This window comes from Amphiura filiformis, chromosome 15 (genome assembly GCF_039555335.1).
Source record: "Amphiura filiformis chromosome 15, Afil_fr2py, whole genome shotgun sequence".
Taxonomy (NCBI): Eukaryota; Metazoa; Echinodermata; class Ophiuroidea; order Amphilepidida; family Amphiuridae; genus Amphiura; species Amphiura filiformis.
In genome coordinates, this window is record NC_092642.1 from 23,351,398 (window position 1) to 23,372,960 (window position 21,563).

Genomic DNA, 21,563 nt, shown 5'->3' on the forward strand with positions numbered 1-21,563 from the left:
CAAAATTGTTGTTTTTACCCCAAATCTGTATTTATATTAAGATTTATTGATGTCTTGCCTTCATAAAAATGTATACTTTTATATGTTTTATGCGAATAATTACAAAGTTATTGCACTTTTACTACATGCATGTCTGAGAGTACACAGCCACCTTAAGGGCTGGGGTATGAACGTTTGGACAGTATTTATTTTGGGACATTAGAGCACATCAGACATATCGAATTGCATTCTGAATACGAAGAATGTCATTCTGATATCAAATAATTTAGATTTTTGAAATTCGCAATTTAATACACATTTTATGGCAAATCATTAAAATTGATATTTTGATATTTAACAGTACTTGAAGTAAACTTTATAAATATGATGATTTATACTTAAAGTGTATGTAGGTGGGATGAAAAGCCGACGATCAATTGAAAATTTTGACCTTTACAGTATTGAAGATATGGATTTTTTCCCCAAAACACCAAAAAAATTAGGTCTTTTTGGGAAAAAATCCATATCTTCAATATGAAAGGTCAAAATTTTCAATTGACCGTCGGCTTTTCCTCCCTGCTACATACACTTTAAGAATATATCATTAGATTTATATAATTTACTTCGAGGACTGTTATATATCAAAATTTGAAAAATATCAAATTTTTATAATTTGTCATAAAATTTGTATTATATTGTGATTTTCAAAAAATGAAAATTATTTGATATCAGAAAGACATGCTTCGTATTCAGAATGCAATTCGATAGGTCTGAGGTGCTCTCATGTCCCACAAAAAATACTGTCGAAACGCAAATAAACGCTCATTTTAGATCCCTTAAACCACTCCATGTATTGTTTTGTAGATTGAAAGCTAGTGTGGGTGCAAACTGGTATTGTGACTATCTCTCTCTATTTTTCTTGTACATCCTAGTTAACCCCAGCTATGAGCTAAACATCAATGTCTGACCAGCATTGTATATCCAGGTGGTTACACTATGGTCACCCAGCTATGGTTAAATAGTCGGTGCTGAACAGGACATCGTTATGGCGGACTTTAAATCTTTAGATTCAACGGCACTACTTGTTCCTGGATTTGAGGCGAGTCACTCCATAATTAGTGAACCTCGGCTGCTGTCCACCTGTGTAAAAGCAGAACCCTCCACCTAGGGAGTTGCATAGGGTTAATCCTTTATGTAATGGACCTGCAGAAGAACTGCGAAACTTCAAAAGAAAGGCAGGCACTGTTGCAGAGCAGGCTGCTGAAGCTGAGAATGACCTTTGCCAGACACTGGATAAATTGATCAACTTATTAAATTTATCCACCTTGCAGTGAGCAGTTTTTACTACTGACCGTGCTGTGAAGGGTGTCTGGTTTTCCCGGTGGGTGCTTCGTTTTTTTTACCTCCCAATGGGGCTGACTCCCCCAATTCTGCATTATTTGTCACGAAAGTTACTAAAGAGAATAAACGGACGGACCGAACGAATTTGACTAAATCTGCTCACGGATCACGACTAACGAATTTGAATATTTGGCTGACCAACCTGAGAGGCTTAAGAACTAATAAAGGACAGCTAGAGGCTAGGATCTGCTCTGCTCCAACGAAGTCCAAGCCTGATCTCATCCTCATTACTGAATCTAAGCTGGAATCTTCAATCCCTGAAGATAGTCCAGCCATTTCCCTAGCTGGCTATTCTAGCATGAGAAGAGATAGGATTGACAACAGTGGATGGGGCGGCTGCATAGTCTATTACAAGAATGGCTTGCCAATAGTGAGAGAATACAGCATGGAGCCCAAGAGGCATGAGGTAATGGTCTTCACCATGGAAACCATGAGTGGCACAGTACTGCTTTCTCTTGTGTATTGTCCTCAAAAGAAAGTCATCAAAACCTTGGAGTGGTATGATAATAACATGGACCGCCTAATCACAAGAACCAAAGCCAACATTTCTATTTTGGCTGGCGATTTCAACTGTCACCATCGCGAATGGCTTCTCAGCAGATCTCCTACTGATGAAGAGGGCAGGATGGCATATGACTTCTGCTGTACACATGATCTTACCCAAATTGTCTCAGGAGCCACCCACCAGCTTGGTAATCGCTTAGATCTTATCATTACAGATGCCCCCAACCTGTTCACTCCAGTCATCATAGATCACAACATTGGCACCTCCGACCACTACCTTGTCAAGACAACATTGCAAGCTCAACCTCTATCTGAACAACCACCACCCAGAAAAGTATGGCTCCACGAAAAGGCAGATTGGAACGGACTCAGAAGTGCTTTAGCCGCAGCTCCGTGGAACAAGTTGATCACAAAAAACAACCCTGAAGCTGCATGTGATAATGTGACCAATGTCATCTGTGAGGCAATGCATGAGTTTATACCCCAGAGATCTGTGCACTCCTATGTTAACTATCCAGAATGGTGGAATGATGGCTGTGAAAGGGCACTCAAGAAGAAGGATACCAAGTGGAGATGTTGGAAATCCCTCCAGACTCCAGAGTCCCGACTTGAATATAACAGAGCCAGGACAGAGTACACATCTGTGTCAAGAAAAGCTGCATCTGCGCACAAGTCTAGAGTTAAGGAGAAGATGACAGACGAGCTCCAGACAGGATCAAAGTCTTGGTGGTGGACCGCACATCGGCTTATGGGCAAAGGGGCAAGAGTGAAATACCAGTCCTCAAATCTGATGGCTACACCTACATAACATCAGAGGCTAAAGCTGAGTGCTTTGCAACATTCTTCAGTGAGAAATCAACCATCCCTCATGCTGAGAACTGTAAGCCAGTCCCCAACATTCCAAACAAGACTGCTTCCAAGTGCGGCAACATTGTATTCTGGCCAAAGCAAGTCAGTAAGCAGCTGAAGAAACTCGACATCAACAAAGCTTCTGGACCAGATGGTATCCCATCCATTGTGCTTAGAACCGCTGCCCCTGCGCTTGCTACCCCACTTGCTCGCCTCTTCCAACTTTGCTTTGATAAAGGTCATGTGCAACCAGTGGAAGGTTGCTAATGTCATCCCATGCCACAAGAAAGGGGACAGGCATTCTCCCAGCAACTATCGCCCCATATCCCTACTGTCAACACTGTCTAAAGTCATGGAGAGACTGATATATGAAGCTATGTGGCACCACCTAGACTCACATCAGCTAATATCTAAGCAGCAGTTTGGTTTCAGGGCTGGCCATTCCACTTCCGATGCCCTAACATATGTCTCCCAGCGGCTATCAAACTCCATCAATGACAGAGAAGAAAGTAGAGTTGCCTGCCTTGACATCAGTAAGGCTTTCGACAGGGTATGGCACCCCGGCCTATTGGCAAAGCTATCTGCTCTGGGTTTCACTGGAAAGCTGCTGAAGTGGTTGAAGGACTACCTCACCAATCGTTCCATGAGAGTCTCACTGAATGGGATTTCATCAACTGAAAAGCCTATAAATGCAGGTGTCCCACAAGGCTCCATCCTTGGACCACTTCTGTTTATCATCTTCATCGATGACATCACCTCCGGACTTACAAATCCATCAATCTTATATGCTGATGATGTAACCCTGATGTCATCCATCAAGTCCAAGGAAGATAGAATTGGCGCTGCAATATCACTTGATGTAGACCTCAAAGCAATAGAGACATGGGCAAACACATGGAATGTACTGTTTGGAGCTGCGAAGTGCAAGACCACCACTATTTCTAACCGCAGAGATGCTTCATATAGTCACCCTAACCTCCACTTTTTTGGAACAACTCTAGAAGAGGCAGACAGCGTTGACCTTCTTGGTCTTACTGTTAACAAAGACCTGTCATGGACCCCTGTAGTGGACAAGATGGCAAGAACAGCTAGCCAACGTCTTGGTCTCCTACGTCGTCGGCCCCCTACCTTGTCCCTTCTCAGAGAGCAACGATATACAAGACTATGATCCGATCCAAGATGGAATATGCCAGCTCTGCATGGATGGGTGCTCCACCCACTTCTCTGTCCAAACTTGATGCTATACAGAGAAGAGCGGTACGCATCATTGGCATCTCAGAAGCAGATGGAAAGAACCATCAAATACAGCACCTGAGACATAGAAGAGCAGTGGGAGCCATCACTCTATTTCATCGGATGTTCTATGGCGAAGCTCCAGAACTCCTTCAACATCTGTTACCAGATCGTATGATTATTGATCCTCGTCTGCGGCGTTCTGTCAGATCCCACGACCAAGCTGTCAAAATCCCAAGATCCAACCTGGTCAGCCACCAGAGGTCATTCCTTCCATCCTCAGCTCACCTTTGGAACGCTCTACCTGGTCCAATTATCTCTAACCAGAATCGGCTGAGCTTCAAACGGGAGGTTAACAACTATCTTGGCGCCAACCCATCAGCGCTATCATACCGATAGCAGCTGTTAATGCCTTGCATAGTTTAGACATAAAAAAAAAAAAAAAAAAAAAATTCCAACTGTCTTCCATACCTTCTCATTCCTAATCCAAATCCTGATTTCTTGTTTTTCTTTTCTATCACTTTTAGATGGATTTTGCCAACAAATTTATAGGTGGAGGTGTACTAGGCCATGGGTGTGTGCAAGAAGAAATCAGATTTCTCATCTGTCCAGAATTGCTGCTATCCCGCTTGTTTACCGAGGTACTAGATGAGAATGAATGTATTGTAATCAAAGGTGAGTTAGGAATAAACAAACAAAAAAAAGATCAATAAAATCCTAGAAAAGTTGCAAGTGGTATCAAATTATTAACAAATGTTATTTTTATAAACCACTTCAAAATGTGTAACCTTGAACATGGAAATTATGAATTTTACAAGAAAATATTATAATGTTATTTTTATGCAAAATTGTTTGTAATGGCCATTTTCTCAAAATTGACATTTTGGGGTAAAATTTGCGCAAAAATTTGATTTTCTAGAATGTTCTGCTAGACATGTCAAACAACTCAATGATATTGTTTTTTATATCATGCTTTTTTTCTGATTCTCCCCAAACTACTAAATGACCCTAAATGATTTTAATTTGTCATAAAATTATACCTTTAACTATTGAGAAGCTGCATTTTGTATTCAGAATGTTGAAAATTTTGATTTTTACCGTACATAATCAAGCCAAGATTGCATATTTCAAGCTCAACCTTTTTAAAAGGTCAATGGGTATGTTCCGTTTTGTATGAGGTTTCTAAATAAAAATGTCAATTTTGAGGGATGTTTAAATGGGGTTATGTGCACCTGGCACCTTTTTTAATTTTGTTAAATGTTTTTTGATTATATTTCTATAGGTGCTGAGAGGTTTAGTTATTATTCAGGCTATGCCAACACTTTCAAATGGACTGGCAACTTTGTGGATAACACTACAAGGTATGTACTGCATATTTTGGGTATTGTAGCTGTTCACAAAACAAATTTATTTGATTGATTGATTGATTGATTGATTGATTGATTGATTGATTGATTGATTGATTGATTGATTGATTGATTGATTGATTGATTGATTGATTGTTTGATTGATTGATGTTTCACTTCAAGTTTAGTATTGATATAGTTGCATATTTTGTGCTATTGCAGTTGAAATTCGTACACCCCTTATGGAAGACATGCCCTTTATCTTCCACACAGGGGGTGTAGATTTTCACGTAGCCCCATTAGAAATTCACTCTCCCTGTGTGGGAGATTAAAGTCATATCTTCCATAGGGGTGTATGGATTGCAACTGCAGTATCCCAATACACATGCTTACAAGGGGGGTTTGTCAGAACCTTTTGCGGTGCAGCCGGAAAAAGCACTGACATGAATGCCTCAGAGGTTGAAGCAAACCAAGCAAGGTCCTATCGGGTTTCACCACCCGAGAGTCAGCAATTTTTACACCATACTCTTTCAGAAACTGACTCTGATGACCTTATTTATATGTGATTTTCTGTATAAGGGACCAATGATTTGAAGAAGGATTGAAAACTGTATCATTCATTTTACCTTACATTTAAAATCAAAATTAATATGTAGTAATTGTGACACAATCTGCTCCATGGGGGCCAAAGGAGGCATTTTTGAAAATTGAGTTACTATCATTATTACATTATACAAACATTAGGCTATCATATACTGACAACACCAAAGGTCTAGCATACTTTGTTCTAAAGTTCTGAGGGTTTATAATGTGTATTTTCTTATGTATTTTATTGTTTTTTACTTCATATGTTTGCCTTTATCTCAATTTCAAATTTGCCGCTTTTGGCCCCGTGGACCAGATCGTGTCACAATTACCATATTTTACCTAATACCGGTAGTCAAAATCATCATAATCCTAAACTGGAAGATTTGGAACGTAATTTCATTCAGATATTTGATAGAATTTAGTTGCACATGTGCATTGAAAAGGGTGTGCTAGAGAGTTGTGACTAAACAAATCTGTATTGGCACTTGTTAGGGGATGCTGCTAATAAACTGCTCAAATAAAGAAAGTCCGCAGTCATATAACCCGTCCTACACCCAAACCTGATCTTGTTATGACAATTTGATTGACAAGGTCATGTTCAGAATCTTGTTAGCTGCAATTTGATACCAAATTTGCTGACGAAAACTCTAAATTCACAGAGATTGATGCCAGTATATGAAATTTGTTGCATTTTCAAAAGTTGCAAATTAAAAACAGACCACACGGGCTGTAGAGGAGAATGGCAGAGCGTGACCATTGACATTGCCCGAAACAACCGCTAGGTCATATCGATCGCATCGTGCCCTGGTATTCATCAGTAAAGCACTGTAGCAATCCATGCGTTTTAAATTAACAATTGAATAAAGCGTGCACTTGGGATAGTCGACATGGACCCATCGTAGGCAAGCAAGCTTGACCATATTGCCACGCTAAGCAATTTCGATCAAGCGTGCTTCATTTTGATTTGCAACTTTTGAAAATGCACTAAAAGCCATAAACTGGCATCAATCTTTATCGCTTTTGAGTGTTTAGTAGCAAATTTGGTATCATATTGGAGCTAACAAGTTTCCGAACACAACCGTATCAATCAAATTGTCATAACAAAATCAGGTTATGGTGTAGGACGGGTTTTATGACTGCGGACTTTCTTTATTTGAGCAGTTTAGTACGAATATGGTAGATTTATCATTGCTTTTTCCTTGCCCATATCATGACCCTATTGTCAAAATCGTGAAAAGTGGTCCTACTGTAGAGGAGCTCACTATAGCTATGATGCACCCTTTATTTGTTTTTTGATCATAGAGACAAGTGGGGTAGAAAAGAAACCGAGATTGTAGCATTAGATGCCTTGGTGTTCCATAGCTATGCAGCCCAATTCAAGCCGGAGCTCATTAGAAGAGAATTGAACAAGGTGAGTTCATAGGCCATTTCTGTAATTCATGAAAGCTTTTGCAAATGGAACTGAGAATACAACACATCAACGTGCACATCGTTACTACACACTTTCAACTGGTGGAGAATGCACAGTGACGATTTGCACATTGATGATAATGTAGTCTTTATGCGTCTTTGCAGGGCTTTCAGAAATGGGTTATTGAATTTGAAATCCATACACCCCCCAATGGAAGACATTATCTTTTTTTCCCGCACAGGGGGAGTGTGAATTTCAAATGGGACTACCTGAATGGGTGACTCCATTTGAAATTCACACCCCCTGTGTTTGGAAGATTAAGGTCATGTCTGCCATAGGGAGTGTATGGATTTCAACTGCAATAGCTCAGTTACTGAAATGTCAATCAGAAATGTCAATATTTTCTTTTGCTCTGATTGTAAAAGTAGATGGGAAAACACAATCCATTTTGCATTGGATTTTAAACCTTGCCCAAGCTTTGAGGTGTACAGTCGTCCCAGTCTCCCTTATCCTGACTTCTTTTATATGTATCTCTTCATTATCCAGCTGTGTGATCTTTGTATAAAAACATGTTTTTAATGCTTTGGCACATAAATTAATGCCTTAAAGCAATTAGAAGAACATCTATGTTGCATACAACACTCAAATATCATATTTCAGTGTTATTACTCCTATTTAGTAATTTTGTGCAGCCCTCGAATTAACCCACGGCACCGACGGCATATTGCCGTGGGTGCCCACTCCCACTGCCATAATGCCCTCAAAATATGTCCTTTACCGACGGCAGTCACTTGTTGTGCCCTCTAATGAAGTTGCCGTGGTGCCCCAGCCCTACCCTTCATTATAAATCATTAACAAGTACTGGTTAAAACCCTGAAAAATTGTGGAAAATTAAATCGAAAATCTTGAACACAATCGCTGTTTTGAACATAGTAACCCAGCTATCAATCACAGTATACACAATAGTTTGTTGTGAATTAATATTCATTACCCCTACGTAAGCTTACATATTCAGCCAATCACATCGGCTTTTATACATTATCTGGTTGCTAGAATAAATCTGACTTCATTTTTCTGATTGGTCAGAGAAATACCTTCAGCGTACTATCGACCAATCAGAAAAGCTGTTAGTAACTAAGTTTCCTTGTGTCGTGAACAAAATCTGAGCGCTGGGCAAATCAATCGATCTCTCGATTAGCAAACATTGACTTCCCATTGCAAACCGTTGGTGATGCCTTTCCGGTATCGTCTTATCTTGTGCATGTGAGCCCATCTCTAGATATGTTTTGAACGAAATAGTTTTTATCGCGAATTTGATCAATATTATTTAATACCAAAGTTACAGCTGTTTCATCGCTGTTACAAGTCAGTTTTGCAGCTGACTAGGGATCGCAAAATTTAAGTAAATTAAACCATTTTTTAAACTGTTGATTTTTGATTGCTTTGTATTATTTAAGCAGTTTTTTTGAGCAATCAGGTTAGTTTTAGTGTAAAGTTGAGAGTCGAATTTTACTTTGGTGTCGAATTCAGCTGACAGCAATGCATCTAGATCTATTCTTTTGAAAAATTGCCTTGGTGCCTTTCTCAAATTTTCAACAGTTGCCATGATGCCCTTTTGAAATATTACAAATTGCCGTGCTGCCTTGCCTTTTCAATGAAAATCCTCGGCAATTATCAACTTGCCCTAAAAAAGTTGCCGTGCCCCTTCAGATCATTAATTGAGGGGCTGATTTTGTGTTGTCTCAATTTTAGCACATTGGGCATTCAATGCCCATATATCACTTACCCAGATTTTTCAGTTATCTGAACAATGCTTGGTTCCATCATGACCAGATAAAAGAGTGTGTACTGTGCCATATTTTGTAGCCTATATGGAATGATAAATTGTCACACAACTTGTTTAGAGTTAAAGTACCTCATTTGTTTTGGAAATCGTCTAATTAGACAATAATAACTGCGCACATCTATTTTGAGGTAATTGTGTGAAATCGGAGGGTTTTGTTTTGGGCTGAGGTATTTTTCCGAGGGAGCGGTAAATACCGAGGCCCAAAACAAAACCCGACAATTTCACACAATGACCACAAAATAGATGGTGCGCAGTTATTATTGTCATTCATTACCGTCGTGTCTAATATTTTGAACAAATCAAAATGGCATTTTATGTTATTTTATGCCATAAAACGCTGTTAAATATAACCAGTTTTAATCATTGTTGTAACCTACCCTACAAAAAAATCAACCAGGCGAATATAACATTCGCGCCGACAACAAGAGCTACCAATCACAGAAGCGCGACGGCATCGCGTGAGGCCATAACGCCAGTAGCTTATACACGCACGCCGCAAGCAGAAGTCATTGTTGCGCGTCCGGAGTCATTGTGAGTTATTAATGACCTCGCAATTAGTGTGCGGTCAGGCAATCAATTTCTTTTGATTGGATCACAGGTTTTGCGTATATTAATGAGGTTATGAATATACTGTACTTAATGTTGAATATTTGCAGGCCTATTGTGGGTTTCACAGTGAAGGCACTCCTCCACAGAATATACCAGCCTTAGCAACAGGCAACTGGGGATGCGGGGCATTTGGTGGAGACACAAGGCTCAAAGGTTTACTACAAATGATGGCAGCAGCAGAATGCCAACGACAGGTGTGCTACTTCACATTTGGTGACAAAGCTTTATGTGATGATCTCAACGCTATGCACCAATTCTTGATGTCATCAGGAGTAACTGTAGGTTAGTATCTGTGTGAATGGGCTACATCCCAGGCATAATCCATACACCTTCCTTTGGAAGTCATGACCTTAAATCTTCCACACAGGGAGAGCAAATTTTAGATGGGGCTACTTGAATGGGTGACTTTATTTGATTCTTCCTGTGTGGGAGATTAAGGTCATGTCTGTCATATGGGGTGTATGGATTTCAACTGGAATAGCACAATGTAGCCTGTTATAAAGTTTTGCAGATTTCTTTTTACAAACTAAGCGTACTGTTAATCATCCAGCACATATGTGACGTGGTATATCTAAAGGAGACACTTTTGGGCAGGATTGTAAATGGAGAAATAGCAAAAAAAATCTGCCAGGGGGTGATTTTTGCACAATTCGGGTTTGTTGAGAATTTGTGATGTTATTAATGTTTAAAATATTGTCTGATAGTTTCAGACCGGAATATAACTGGCATCTTGTATTTTTTTAGACATTTTTCAAGGTAATTCCTACTCTCAACATTGTCAATAATATTTTTAAAGGCCGATATCTCAATTTCCAATTTTATAATACCATAACTTACGAAATCAATATCTTCGCTTAGGAATGTCCAATTTCATTTGGGAAACAGTGTTGTGGAGCAAAATATCTCTATATTTAAGATATGTATATAAACCTCAAAATTGATAACCTGCCCAAAAGTGTCTCCTTTTGACATGGCACATCACATATTATTTTGCATAAGGTCCAGTGCACACTCTTGCAAAAGATTATAAGATCCTACACTCTGCATTCTGTTCTTGATCTAGCTAATGTTCTAGAATTGTTGTATACACTACTGTAGAAATAACCACTTAGATGCAGCCTCAGGGATAATTGTTGATCATGCAGTGGAGTGGTTTGTAAGCTTGGTAACCTGGAGGAGGCACTCTCTGAAAATAAGGGACAGGGAGGTGCGGTCACATTGAATCCTTTTCCCAACTCTTCTCATTTAATGTCCCTGTGATGTCACTTTCTGATTACCTTTCACCTCTCACAAATTGATATATATTTGTTTGCCATAAATGTCACAATATGAAACAATTTACACTACCTTTCGAATTTCATATCAAAAATGTGTCAAATTTTAAAGTTTTGTATTATAACATTTCTTAGCCAAAGACACTGGGTTGCTCTGCATGAACAGTAATGTTTCAAGAAATGATTTTCTTTTATATTTTCAGGTGACCTATGGAATACACTACAGAAATACAGACTAGATGCCCAAAACAAAAAGAAGAAAGTACCAAAGTTATTTCCCTATATCTACCAATTATACAGTGACTACCAGTCATCAACAGAAGATGAGACAGAGGCAAGCCCTACTGGAGGAGATATCAGCCCATCATATAAAGTGGACACACCTTGAGTTATCGTGATGTGATACGATCATATGCACCAGGCCAAGGGAGGCATTATTATGATCATCTACATGCTTGTGCTATTACTGAAATCCTAACATCTCTAAAATGCTTGTATTGCCCTTTGCGAACAACCCTATAATCTGAATAAATAGGGTTGCTTTTTTTGTACATAATGTGAATTTTCATATATTTGGTATACAATTTGTAAAATGTTTTGCCTGTTTGTAATTTGTACCACACAACTCTGTGATATATTAAAAAAAAACAAGCTTGACAAACCTGACAAATCGTATTATGTGATGAACTTGCATTTTTTAATAATTTATGTGGCAAAATATTTAAACAAAAGTAAAAATACCAACTGACAGACCCTAACTGTGGTGCTTTAAGGGCAATACAAACTTTTTTAGGCCTTAGGCACCAAAAACAAATTTGTTCGATCTTTGGATCGACCGTAGATGCTGCTTCGATACATGTTATTAATGAATTATCAACAAATTAATCAGAATTAATGCTAAATTTATATTGGTAAATATCAATACACGCAAAAATTACTATGTTATTTACAATTAACAATAGTGAAATAATTGATTTCATAAATATTTAGGATCGACCATTCATCGATTGTCGATCGAAAGATCATACTAATTTGTTACTATCACCTTAAAGGTACAATCGTTTTACCATGCTTTTTACAATGCCAATTGTCTGAACCTTTGTGTCTAACATGTTTACTTCCTATTTTGCCAGTATCACAATATCCCAATTGCTTTGACCTGATTGATCAGTTTGCATCACATACAGGCCTCCTGCCAGGAGAGTGCATTGGGGTGCAAAATTGGGCCAAAATTGTCAAAAATTTTGATAAATATACCCCAAATCATGAACTTTCTGCTTGTTAAATTTGTTTAAAAAAATAGGATTCAAAACTAAATGCAGAGGGAATAAAGGTCTACTTTTGGCCAGAATGAAGATTTCTCTTGAAAAGGTTAGCCTTGATTCAAGGCTTCTGCCTTTTTCATATTCTTTCTTCCTTTTTTAAAAATTACTTTACTTTTGCTTGAAATTGAACATGAAACCTTACCCAATTGACTATAAATGCTACGGTTTATATAGGCCTATATTGCTTATAGAGCAACGCTTTTTCTGAAGTATTTCCATGTCATTCTTGGATGTCATTCTATCCATGCACTGAGCATGCTGGTTTTGGCCACAGAGGGGCCTGAGGGTTCATGAGTCTGACCATGGTCTAACCAGGGTTTCACTTCCCTGATCTAACCTGGGAATCCCTGCTGGCTGCTTATAATAGCATCAAGCACACTGTATACAAGAGACAGGGTATTCTCACACTAAAAGGACATTCCCTTCAGTTCTTGGCAGAGGCATGGCTGGATGATGTTCTATGTATGTTGTGTAGCCATGGTTTAAATAGGTCTATATACCAATGGCACCATAAATGAACAATTGATAGAAAAATGCATCAGTCTATAGAAAGCCTGAGGACTTGGAGCAAGTCTAGAAAAGGTCTGCATTTGAAAAATCCGCACCCATGAAAAATTCTGGCTCCTGGCCTGATCATATATCAAATCTGATGTCTTTCATGCTGCATGAATAGAACTTTTAACTGTACATCTTCTATTGACTACCCAGGGCAAGAGCAATATGAAGCTCTTACACAGGCTGAATGATGTATTTGGGGGGGGGCAATTTGAGATGGAAAACTATGTTGCTTATCTGCCCCATCTTCAAGTATTGCCTGGTTGCTTGCTCTCTGTCTTTCTTTCTTGCTATCTTTGTCCATTTTTTGTCTTCTTTCATTATCTCTTTACCTTCTGTCTCTCATTCTTTCTCACTTTTTTCACTTCCTTTTCATTTCTGCTATTTTTTCTCTTTTTCTGCTTTTCTTTTTTGAAGTTTAAAACACATTTGTCAGATAAACATAGATCGGTGGTAATCCTTTCTTTCACACCGACTAGTGAGAAAATATATATTTGACATGATCTGGTTCATGGGGGCCAAAGGCGGCAAATTTGAAATTGAGATCAAGTCAAAAATATGGGGCAAAACAAACAATAAAATACATAAGCAAATACATTTCACAAAATTTTAGAACCAAGTATGCTAGACCTTTAGTATTTCAGTATATGTTTTAATACTGTAATTATCATAGCTCGGTTTTTAAAAATGCCTCCTTTGGCCCCCATGGAGCAGATCATGTCACATATTAAGGAAAAAATGTACATTGATGACACTTTATTGGACAATCAAACTTGAAGACTTGTACAAAAACAATAACAGTATATACTTAATGATTTTGGCCAAGCAATTACATCCTATACTCTCAGCTTGCCAAATTTTGCATAAAATATAAGTTATATAAAGTAATATATATGACATACTTTTTATTTAGACTTTGCTGTGTTGTTTGTACTGTTCACCCTTGACTGCTCATATCCATAAGTACCAGACTTGAGTCCTGTTTATCAGGGACAGTATGTGTAGCTCAGTGGTAGAGCGCTCGCCCGACAAGCGAGAGGTCTGGGGTTCAAGTCCCCGCACAGACCGGTATGTCCGGAGTTTTTACTCTGGTATATCTGCCTATGCATGTTATGTTTCCATTTGTAAATTCATGTTTAAATGTGCTAGTGTGCGATGCGTAATTCTTCTTTCCCCTGTATAAGATTATACTTTTATTCCCAGAGAGTTAGAAAAATGTCATGGTGGCAATTGGGTAATTGTTGACATTATGAACATCAGATATAGGCAAAATATTTAATATTCGATCATGAGAGCCAACTTGGGTACGCACAGGTATTTGCGTCGAGCGTACTACACAAAGACCGGCGCTTATGGTGCAAACACAACTTTTAAGAATTGGCCAATCACACTGTCGTTGCTAGGCAAGGTCAAGGTTCAGTCATGTAGGTTGTGTGATCGTATTATTCAATGAAACATATGCTGACGCAGAAGGTACATCCTCTCATGATCGAGAATTAGTTATTTTGCCTATAGCATGTCTTAAAAATTGCTCACTATAGAAAGAGATAATAGATCAAATCACTGATGGCTGGAACGATGTATATACTTTGGACATGAGGCCTGGCATTAATGCTGCTGATTGTTGATAGTTTTGGCAATCAAGAAAAATTGGTTGGGAATAGGGAACTAAGGAATCAACTTTTGTTGGCCTTGTGGGTCATGATATTACAATGATAACTCAGTTTTCATAATTTTATACTTTTGCTTTTACATTTACCCCCCTGGTTTAAGTCATTAAAGGGGACATTGTGATAGTGTATTCTTTCTGTATGTTATATATGTGTCTGTGCAATTTTGGTTAGGTGTTCCTGCTCTTATTCTCCTATTCTCTTGATCGGGCTGACGTCACACAAGGGAAATAGCCTTGCAATACCAGTCTGTGCAGGTGCGGTTCCCCTTCGTTGAGTTGGTTTCTATGCGCGTGCTTGTGCAAAAGGGACAACTTTCCCGGATGTCTGACCAAGTGAATCTTGCATGTGCTAACTTTCAATTGATCATGCTGGGAATATATACATAACCATAATGTTAGATATTGCACCATACACAATGGATACAGAGTTATCGAAGATTGTAAGGGAGCATTGTAGGTTTAAGTACATTGGGCTAGTCCATTTAAAATCCACACTACCCTGTAGAAGATGTTGGAAATATCAGGGGGAGTATGAATTTTAAATGGAATGAACACATTAGACAGCTTCATTTGAATTTTATACACCCTCTGAGAATGTTTCAATCCAGATCTTCCCCAGAGGGAGTGTGAATTTGAAACAAAGATGGTTAATGTGCCAATTCCATTTGAAATTTTACTGGCCACTGTGGAAGATATTTCCAAAACAGGGGGAGTGTGGAATTTAAATGGATTAGCTCATTACAGGTGCAGATTGTGATTGAAGTAGAATCATAGATTTAGTATGTATTTTTATACTTTCTGAAAATGAGTTCAGACCACTTTTATATTTAATTTATCCTATAGTTATAAATTGTGTAGTGAGTTATCCACAGATTTATCATCAGGAAGAAGCTTAAGTTATGAGGTTGATGCAGAGCGTTAGTAATATGGTTTCCATGCATGGAGAATACTTTATTTAGCATACTGTGAGCAAGTAACTAGGCTTATTCACTTGATCTGCAGCAATCATGCTCTGTGCATGGCAACGACCCCGGGGCAACGACACAGCACTCCATGCCCACCTTGTAACTTAACTTTGTTCAGATGTGTCCAAATATGTTTTAACCTTAAAAGGTCATTTCAAGATTGTTAAAGTCAAATAACTTGCAATTCTGTGATTTTCATTAGACATAGTGGGAATTATCCAAAACTGCCATAATTTCAAATCAAATGAAAATTCTGAGACACTGCTGGCATCATGGGTCTATAACACCAGCGTTGGTATGGAAACTCGAAGCAGAAGAGTATTTTTTCTCAAGCATATCCAAAAAGTTTGGAGTTGGGTGTGGTTATTTAGGGTCTGTCGTGGAACTGGAACCAAATATTTAATTTGTTTTCTCAGAAGTGAGATTGACTCCTCTACATCCAATGCATTTTACACTGATCAGAGCATCTTTGACTCTCATACCATTGGCGTTCATAGGCGTAGACCCCGGGGGATGGGGGATTTATCCCACCCAATATTTTACCAGGGGGATGGTCCATACAATCACCCCCCCAATGTTGACATCTGAATATGGGTTTCTGACCAAATAAACCTCATATTTGCCCATTTTAGCCCCAAAAGTGCAAATTTTCGCGCTTCACACGAATTTATTCCACTTTTGCACCATTTTTCATCAGTTTAGCTTCAAAGTAGCAAAAAATTTTAGCGCGCATTTGTACCATAAACTTATTCTGTCACCAAAACGTGCTTGATTCACTATACTTTAAGATTTTTTTCAAACCCCATCCCCCCAATGTCAAAAAGAAATCTACATCACTGTTGGCGTTTTGCCACCAGTCGGGGGGAAAATGACCAAAAAATCCACTATTCGGGGCAAAAATTAGAAATGGGCCAAATTTGGGGAAATCCCCTCCCCCAACTATTTGGGCAAAAATGGAAATGGCCAAATACGGGGACATTTTTTCGACCCCTCCCCAAATTATGCTGCTACAGTCTCATGCCAGTGGGTATTCAATAGAGGATGTACTTAAATAGTGCATAATGGGTCTTGACCAGGCCGATAGTTGGAAATGAAAAAAATGTGATGTAAATTAAAGAAGTGGTAAATATAATTTATTTGTACAAAAATCTAATGATTCTGCAAGTGATAATGTGTCACTTGTACTTATACACTTTGGGCTATACCAGTTGAAATCCATACACCCCCTATGGAAGACATGACCTTCATCTCCCACACAAGGGGTGTATATTTCAAATGGAATCACCCATTTAGGTAACCTCATTTGAAATTCACACTCCCTGTGTGAAAGATTGAGGTCATGTTGTTCACAGGAGGTGTATGGATTTCATCTGGAATAGCCCATTGCTACTACTGTACTAGTGAAAATGTCTACTCGACATGAATTTTACTCTTGTATACATAAAATTAGTGCAAAATTGTTGTGTGTAAAATTGTGTGTCAAAAAGCATGTGAACAGATTTCATGTGGTCGGAGTGGCCAAGTTAATCATGCGAACATTGCATTACTGTTGTTGTCCTGTTGTCTTCAATATAAAGTGGAAAAGACCGTCTGTACACTTTGTTTTACCTTGAGTTTAGCATACATTGGTTCACCTCAAGTTTGGTAGTGCCGTAGGTGCATATTTCACTGGTCGCAGTATCGAATTGCACATTAACCGTGCAGAGCGGACACGCACATGTACATGGGCGGTTTGTCAACACGCTTGCAGTGTAACTGGAAAAAGCATTGACGTCACTACTGAACTTGAGGTAGGCCAAAGAATAGTGACGTTAGTGCTCTTTCGTGGTTGTGACACAAGTGGGCCACCAAACAGCCTTTGTATGTGTGTATACTCTCTGCAGGACTAGGTTAGGCCAAAAAAATGTTGTGTTGCCCTCAACTGACCGACCCTAAATCCTGAAAAATCAGGGTCGCAATTTGTTTTTTCTTGAATGATGATTTTACAGATTTGTTCAAAAAATCAATGTTTTTCACTTAAAAATTAATATTTTATTGTAAGACTAGTCTTTAATTGATGTCTAACAGGTATCCAGAAGTCAAAATTGGCAAATATCCCCTAACTGAATGAAGAAGCATTATTTAATATTTGAGGGGATTTTTAAAAACTGAAGGTTTAAAAAAAAAAAAAATCTGACCGTCCGACCCAACTTTCCCATTTTCCCACTTTAGAGCAACACAACAATATTTTTTTTGGCCTTAGCGTATGTGATTCAGCATGCAACCAGCAAAGTACCACCTATGTCATTACCAAAGTCAACATGAAACAAAGAACTCATATTCTTGTTTTTGAAATACTAATAACAATCATGAAACAAAAGCTTGTCATATCAAAATGAACAATTCCGGGAGAAAATGTAATAATTATATCTTTAAGGGCTGGGGTATGAGCGTTTGGACAGTATTTATTGTGGGACATTAGAGCACATCAGACATATCGAATTGCATTATGAATACGAAGAATGTCATTCTGATATCAAATAATTTTGATTTTTTGAAATTCGCAATTTAATACACATTTTATGGCAAATCATTAAAAATTGATATTTTTGATATTTAACAGTACTTGAAGTAAACTTAATAAATCTGATGATTTATACTTAAAGTGTATGTAGGTGGGATGAAAAGCCGACGATCAATTGAAAATTATGACCTTTGGTATTGAAGATATGGATTTTTTCCCAAAACACAAAAAAAATTAGGTCTTTTGGGAAAAAATCCATATCTTCAATATGAAAGGTCAAAATTTTCAATTGACCGTCAGCTTTTCCTCCCTGCTACATACACTTTAAGAATATGTCATTAGATTTATATAATTTACTTCGAGGTCTGTTATATATCAAAAATTTAAAAATATCAAATTTTTATAATTTGTCATAAAATTTGTATTGTATTGTGATTTTCAAAAAATGAAAATTATTTGATATCAGAAAGACATGCTTCAGATTCAGAATGCAATTCGATAGGTCTGAGGTGCTCTCATGTCCCACAAAAAATACTGTCTAAACGCAATAATAAACGCGCTCATTTTAGATCCCTTAAGGGAAGTATAAAAGTACTACATGGGCTGGATATTGAGTGTTGAAATGAAGATGATGAAACTTATCATTACTATTTTATAATAGTATGTACTTTCGTTAAGTTGGATTGATATAATAAAAACAAGCAGAAAAATGAAATATTCGTTATATTCTTAATTTATTCTTACAGAAACTCCAGATGCCTCCAAGGCTTATTTACAAATTTAAGTATAGTACTTAGTAGTTAAAATTGTGATGCGGGTTTCAAAATTTTAGTACTCCCTCAATGATGTTCCTTATCATTTGCTGATGTACAGTTTTCTAAGCTAATCCTGATGACCACCGGGTTCGGCCTGGTTGCGTCCGATTTCCATTGTTTAGAACAATAGAAACCGGATGCAACCGGTGGTCATCCCTTATAGTTGGTAGTCCTAGTTTTTAGACTTTTGTCAGTGTAACCAAATCCAACCCCATCAACTACACATCTTGCACAGTATGTAGTGAGGTGATTAATTCTTTATATTCAAAGATTTTAAGCAAGACAGCCTATGACCAGTCTACTTTTGAAACAATGGGCATGTGTCCCGGAGGCAATTATTTTTTTCGTACATCATATTTGATTTTTTCCGTTTTTCGTTTTTCATAATCAAACACGGAATAAAGCAAAACTCACTGAAAAAATAAGATTTTCTGAAAATTCAACTGATTTTACACGTATGCGTTACAAATATGATGTACGAAAAAATAATCGCGTCCCGGAGCAGGTGTGTACGATACCAATGACCAGTTTTATTGATAACGATATAGTATGAAATTAACCAATTCTTCTACACTTAATATTATAATAAGTATCATACCCAAAGGCTCCGGAAGTTTTTGAATATTGGGGGAGGGGGACCAAATTTTTTGGCCTGCTCCGAGGCGGGAGGGGGTGGGTGCAGAGGGGTAGCTTTTGAAATGCATACATTTATACATGATTTGTACCTTACATTTTGAATCATACCCTAAAATTATGAATTTTACCTTAAGTATGAATTTTACCCTAAAATCAGGAATTTTACCTCAGATTATTGGGAGGGGGGCCGACGCAGGCCCTCCCCCCGGTTCCGGAGCCACTGATACCATTTGGAACTGCTATCGAAACCAGACACAGTGCAGTGAAAATTAATTTAATCATCATTTTTATAATTATGGAAAATAGCTCACATCAACCCCAGAATCAATCAGCAGATCTGCAGATTTCGTTATCAAGATTTGGCCAAATTCGTGACTAAAATGAGGTTGTTTTCAACACCATAGGGACCTAAACATCATGCATGCTACTATGTATATAGGCCTATATGATTTTTATGGAAATATTTAAAATATGAATAAATATGAAAATAAAAAAAAAAAAAAATGAAATAAATATATGTTCTGGGATGCTATGCGCACTGGGTATGTTGTATCATGGACGTACTCTTATTTAGTACGTCCATGGTTGTATTACAACAGCTGTATTTTCTTTCTTAATGTATGTAGATTACATACCCGTAGCCTGTAAAACATAAAACCAGCCATGCATATCATGATTTTAATATTACACAACATGCCTGTTTGTGAACGCTATCATAGCCCTGTACTAGGTTGCAAAATATCCTCGGCCACTGCAAATTATTCAAACTACCATCTTTAGTAGAAAATGATGCCAAAATAGCATTCGCCTTTAAAATGTGATTTTCCATTTGCATGTGTAAAGGAGAGAAAACATTTTACGCCTATAAACATGGGCCCTTGATTAAAAAAACATACATGTTGGTAAATTGTAAAACAAATTTTAGACAAATTTTGATTCTCTGGGCATTTTGATTACCTGGTTGCAAAATATACACAGCCACCGTAATTATTGAAAATGCTATCTTCAGTAGATAGCATAGACTACTCCATAGTCCACTTGCCCAGTTGTGCATACTCTGGATATTGTATTTAAACTTAAAACTCTGATTTAATTTAATGTGTGCACAATTGATAGATTTTCACAACTGATCTTTTCAGTCACCGTACTCCCTCTGTTTGTTAGCTTCCATTTTTAACTTGGACTTTTGCAATTAATAAACTGGTAGATTCTAAAATCAGAATTGTTCAGTATTGAAGTGCCAATATAATTATGACATTATGATATGTTGCATTCAATAATAATTATAAGCCTACGTACACTTTATTTTACTGTCACTAATATAATTATATAAACTTTTTCTTCACCATTTTATACTAGTATTTTGATGTAATAAATATCAGTATAATTTCGAATTCAACTGAATGCTTTCATCATGATTAATAACATGCTTTTATTTATCAAACATCGACTATGGCATAGTCTCTATAGTCTATATAGATAGCATTGCCAATATAGCATTCGCTTTTAGTATGTGCTTTTCCATTTGCATTACATTGCATAAAGGAATAAAAAGATTTTACACCTGGAAACATGGACTCTTGATTCTGGATATTGGTCCGATTTGTTTATTGACCAAATAAGGTCCGACAATTACAAAAATAAAAATACTTTAGAATGCTTAAATATGGGACCAAATCTCAAAGGGGAGTATTATAGGTGAGGGCTTTTTGAAACTTGCTTTCTTTCTGTTTGCAACCGTTTTGTTTTTGCTTTTTTGGTGGATTTGCATACTCGGGAAGACTATGATATTAATTAAACAATGATATTAATTTATCTGATGGTGTTTTTTATTAGTCAACGCACATATTATTTTATTGGTCCCGCTGTTACATTAATACAAAAAGCAATAATTAAGAAATAATGTGTTCTAAGTTGAGTACCAAGCAGTTTGGTTTATAACTTTCAATTTTTTTTTATATAATCATATATACACGGAAGCTAAGTTGTGCATTAGGAACAGATTGCATCATATATATAAATAAATTAAGCAAGTTTTCAAAGTATATGATT

At 37.5% G+C, this 21,563-nt stretch overlaps 1 protein-coding gene across 1 annotated transcript in view; it reads left to right on the forward strand.

Annotated features, from left to right (window-relative positions):
- The window catches only part of LOC140171407 (poly(ADP-ribose) glycohydrolase-like), a 30,637-nt gene extending 14,565 nt beyond the window's left edge, over nt 1-16,072 (forward strand). Inside the window, exons 12-16 of the mRNA XM_072194665.1 lie at nt 4,494-4,641; nt 5,249-5,327; nt 7,203-7,311; nt 9,814-10,048; nt 11,244-16,072. Coding sequence (XP_072050766.1) covers nt 4,494-4,641; nt 5,249-5,327; nt 7,203-7,311; nt 9,814-10,048; nt 11,244-11,428 — 756 coding nt within the window. The 3' untranslated portion in view covers nt 11,429-16,072. The remainder of the gene's footprint in view (nt 1-4,493; nt 4,642-5,248; nt 5,328-7,202; nt 7,312-9,813; nt 10,049-11,243) is intronic.
- Nucleotides 16,073-21,563: the final 5,491 nt, after the last annotated feature.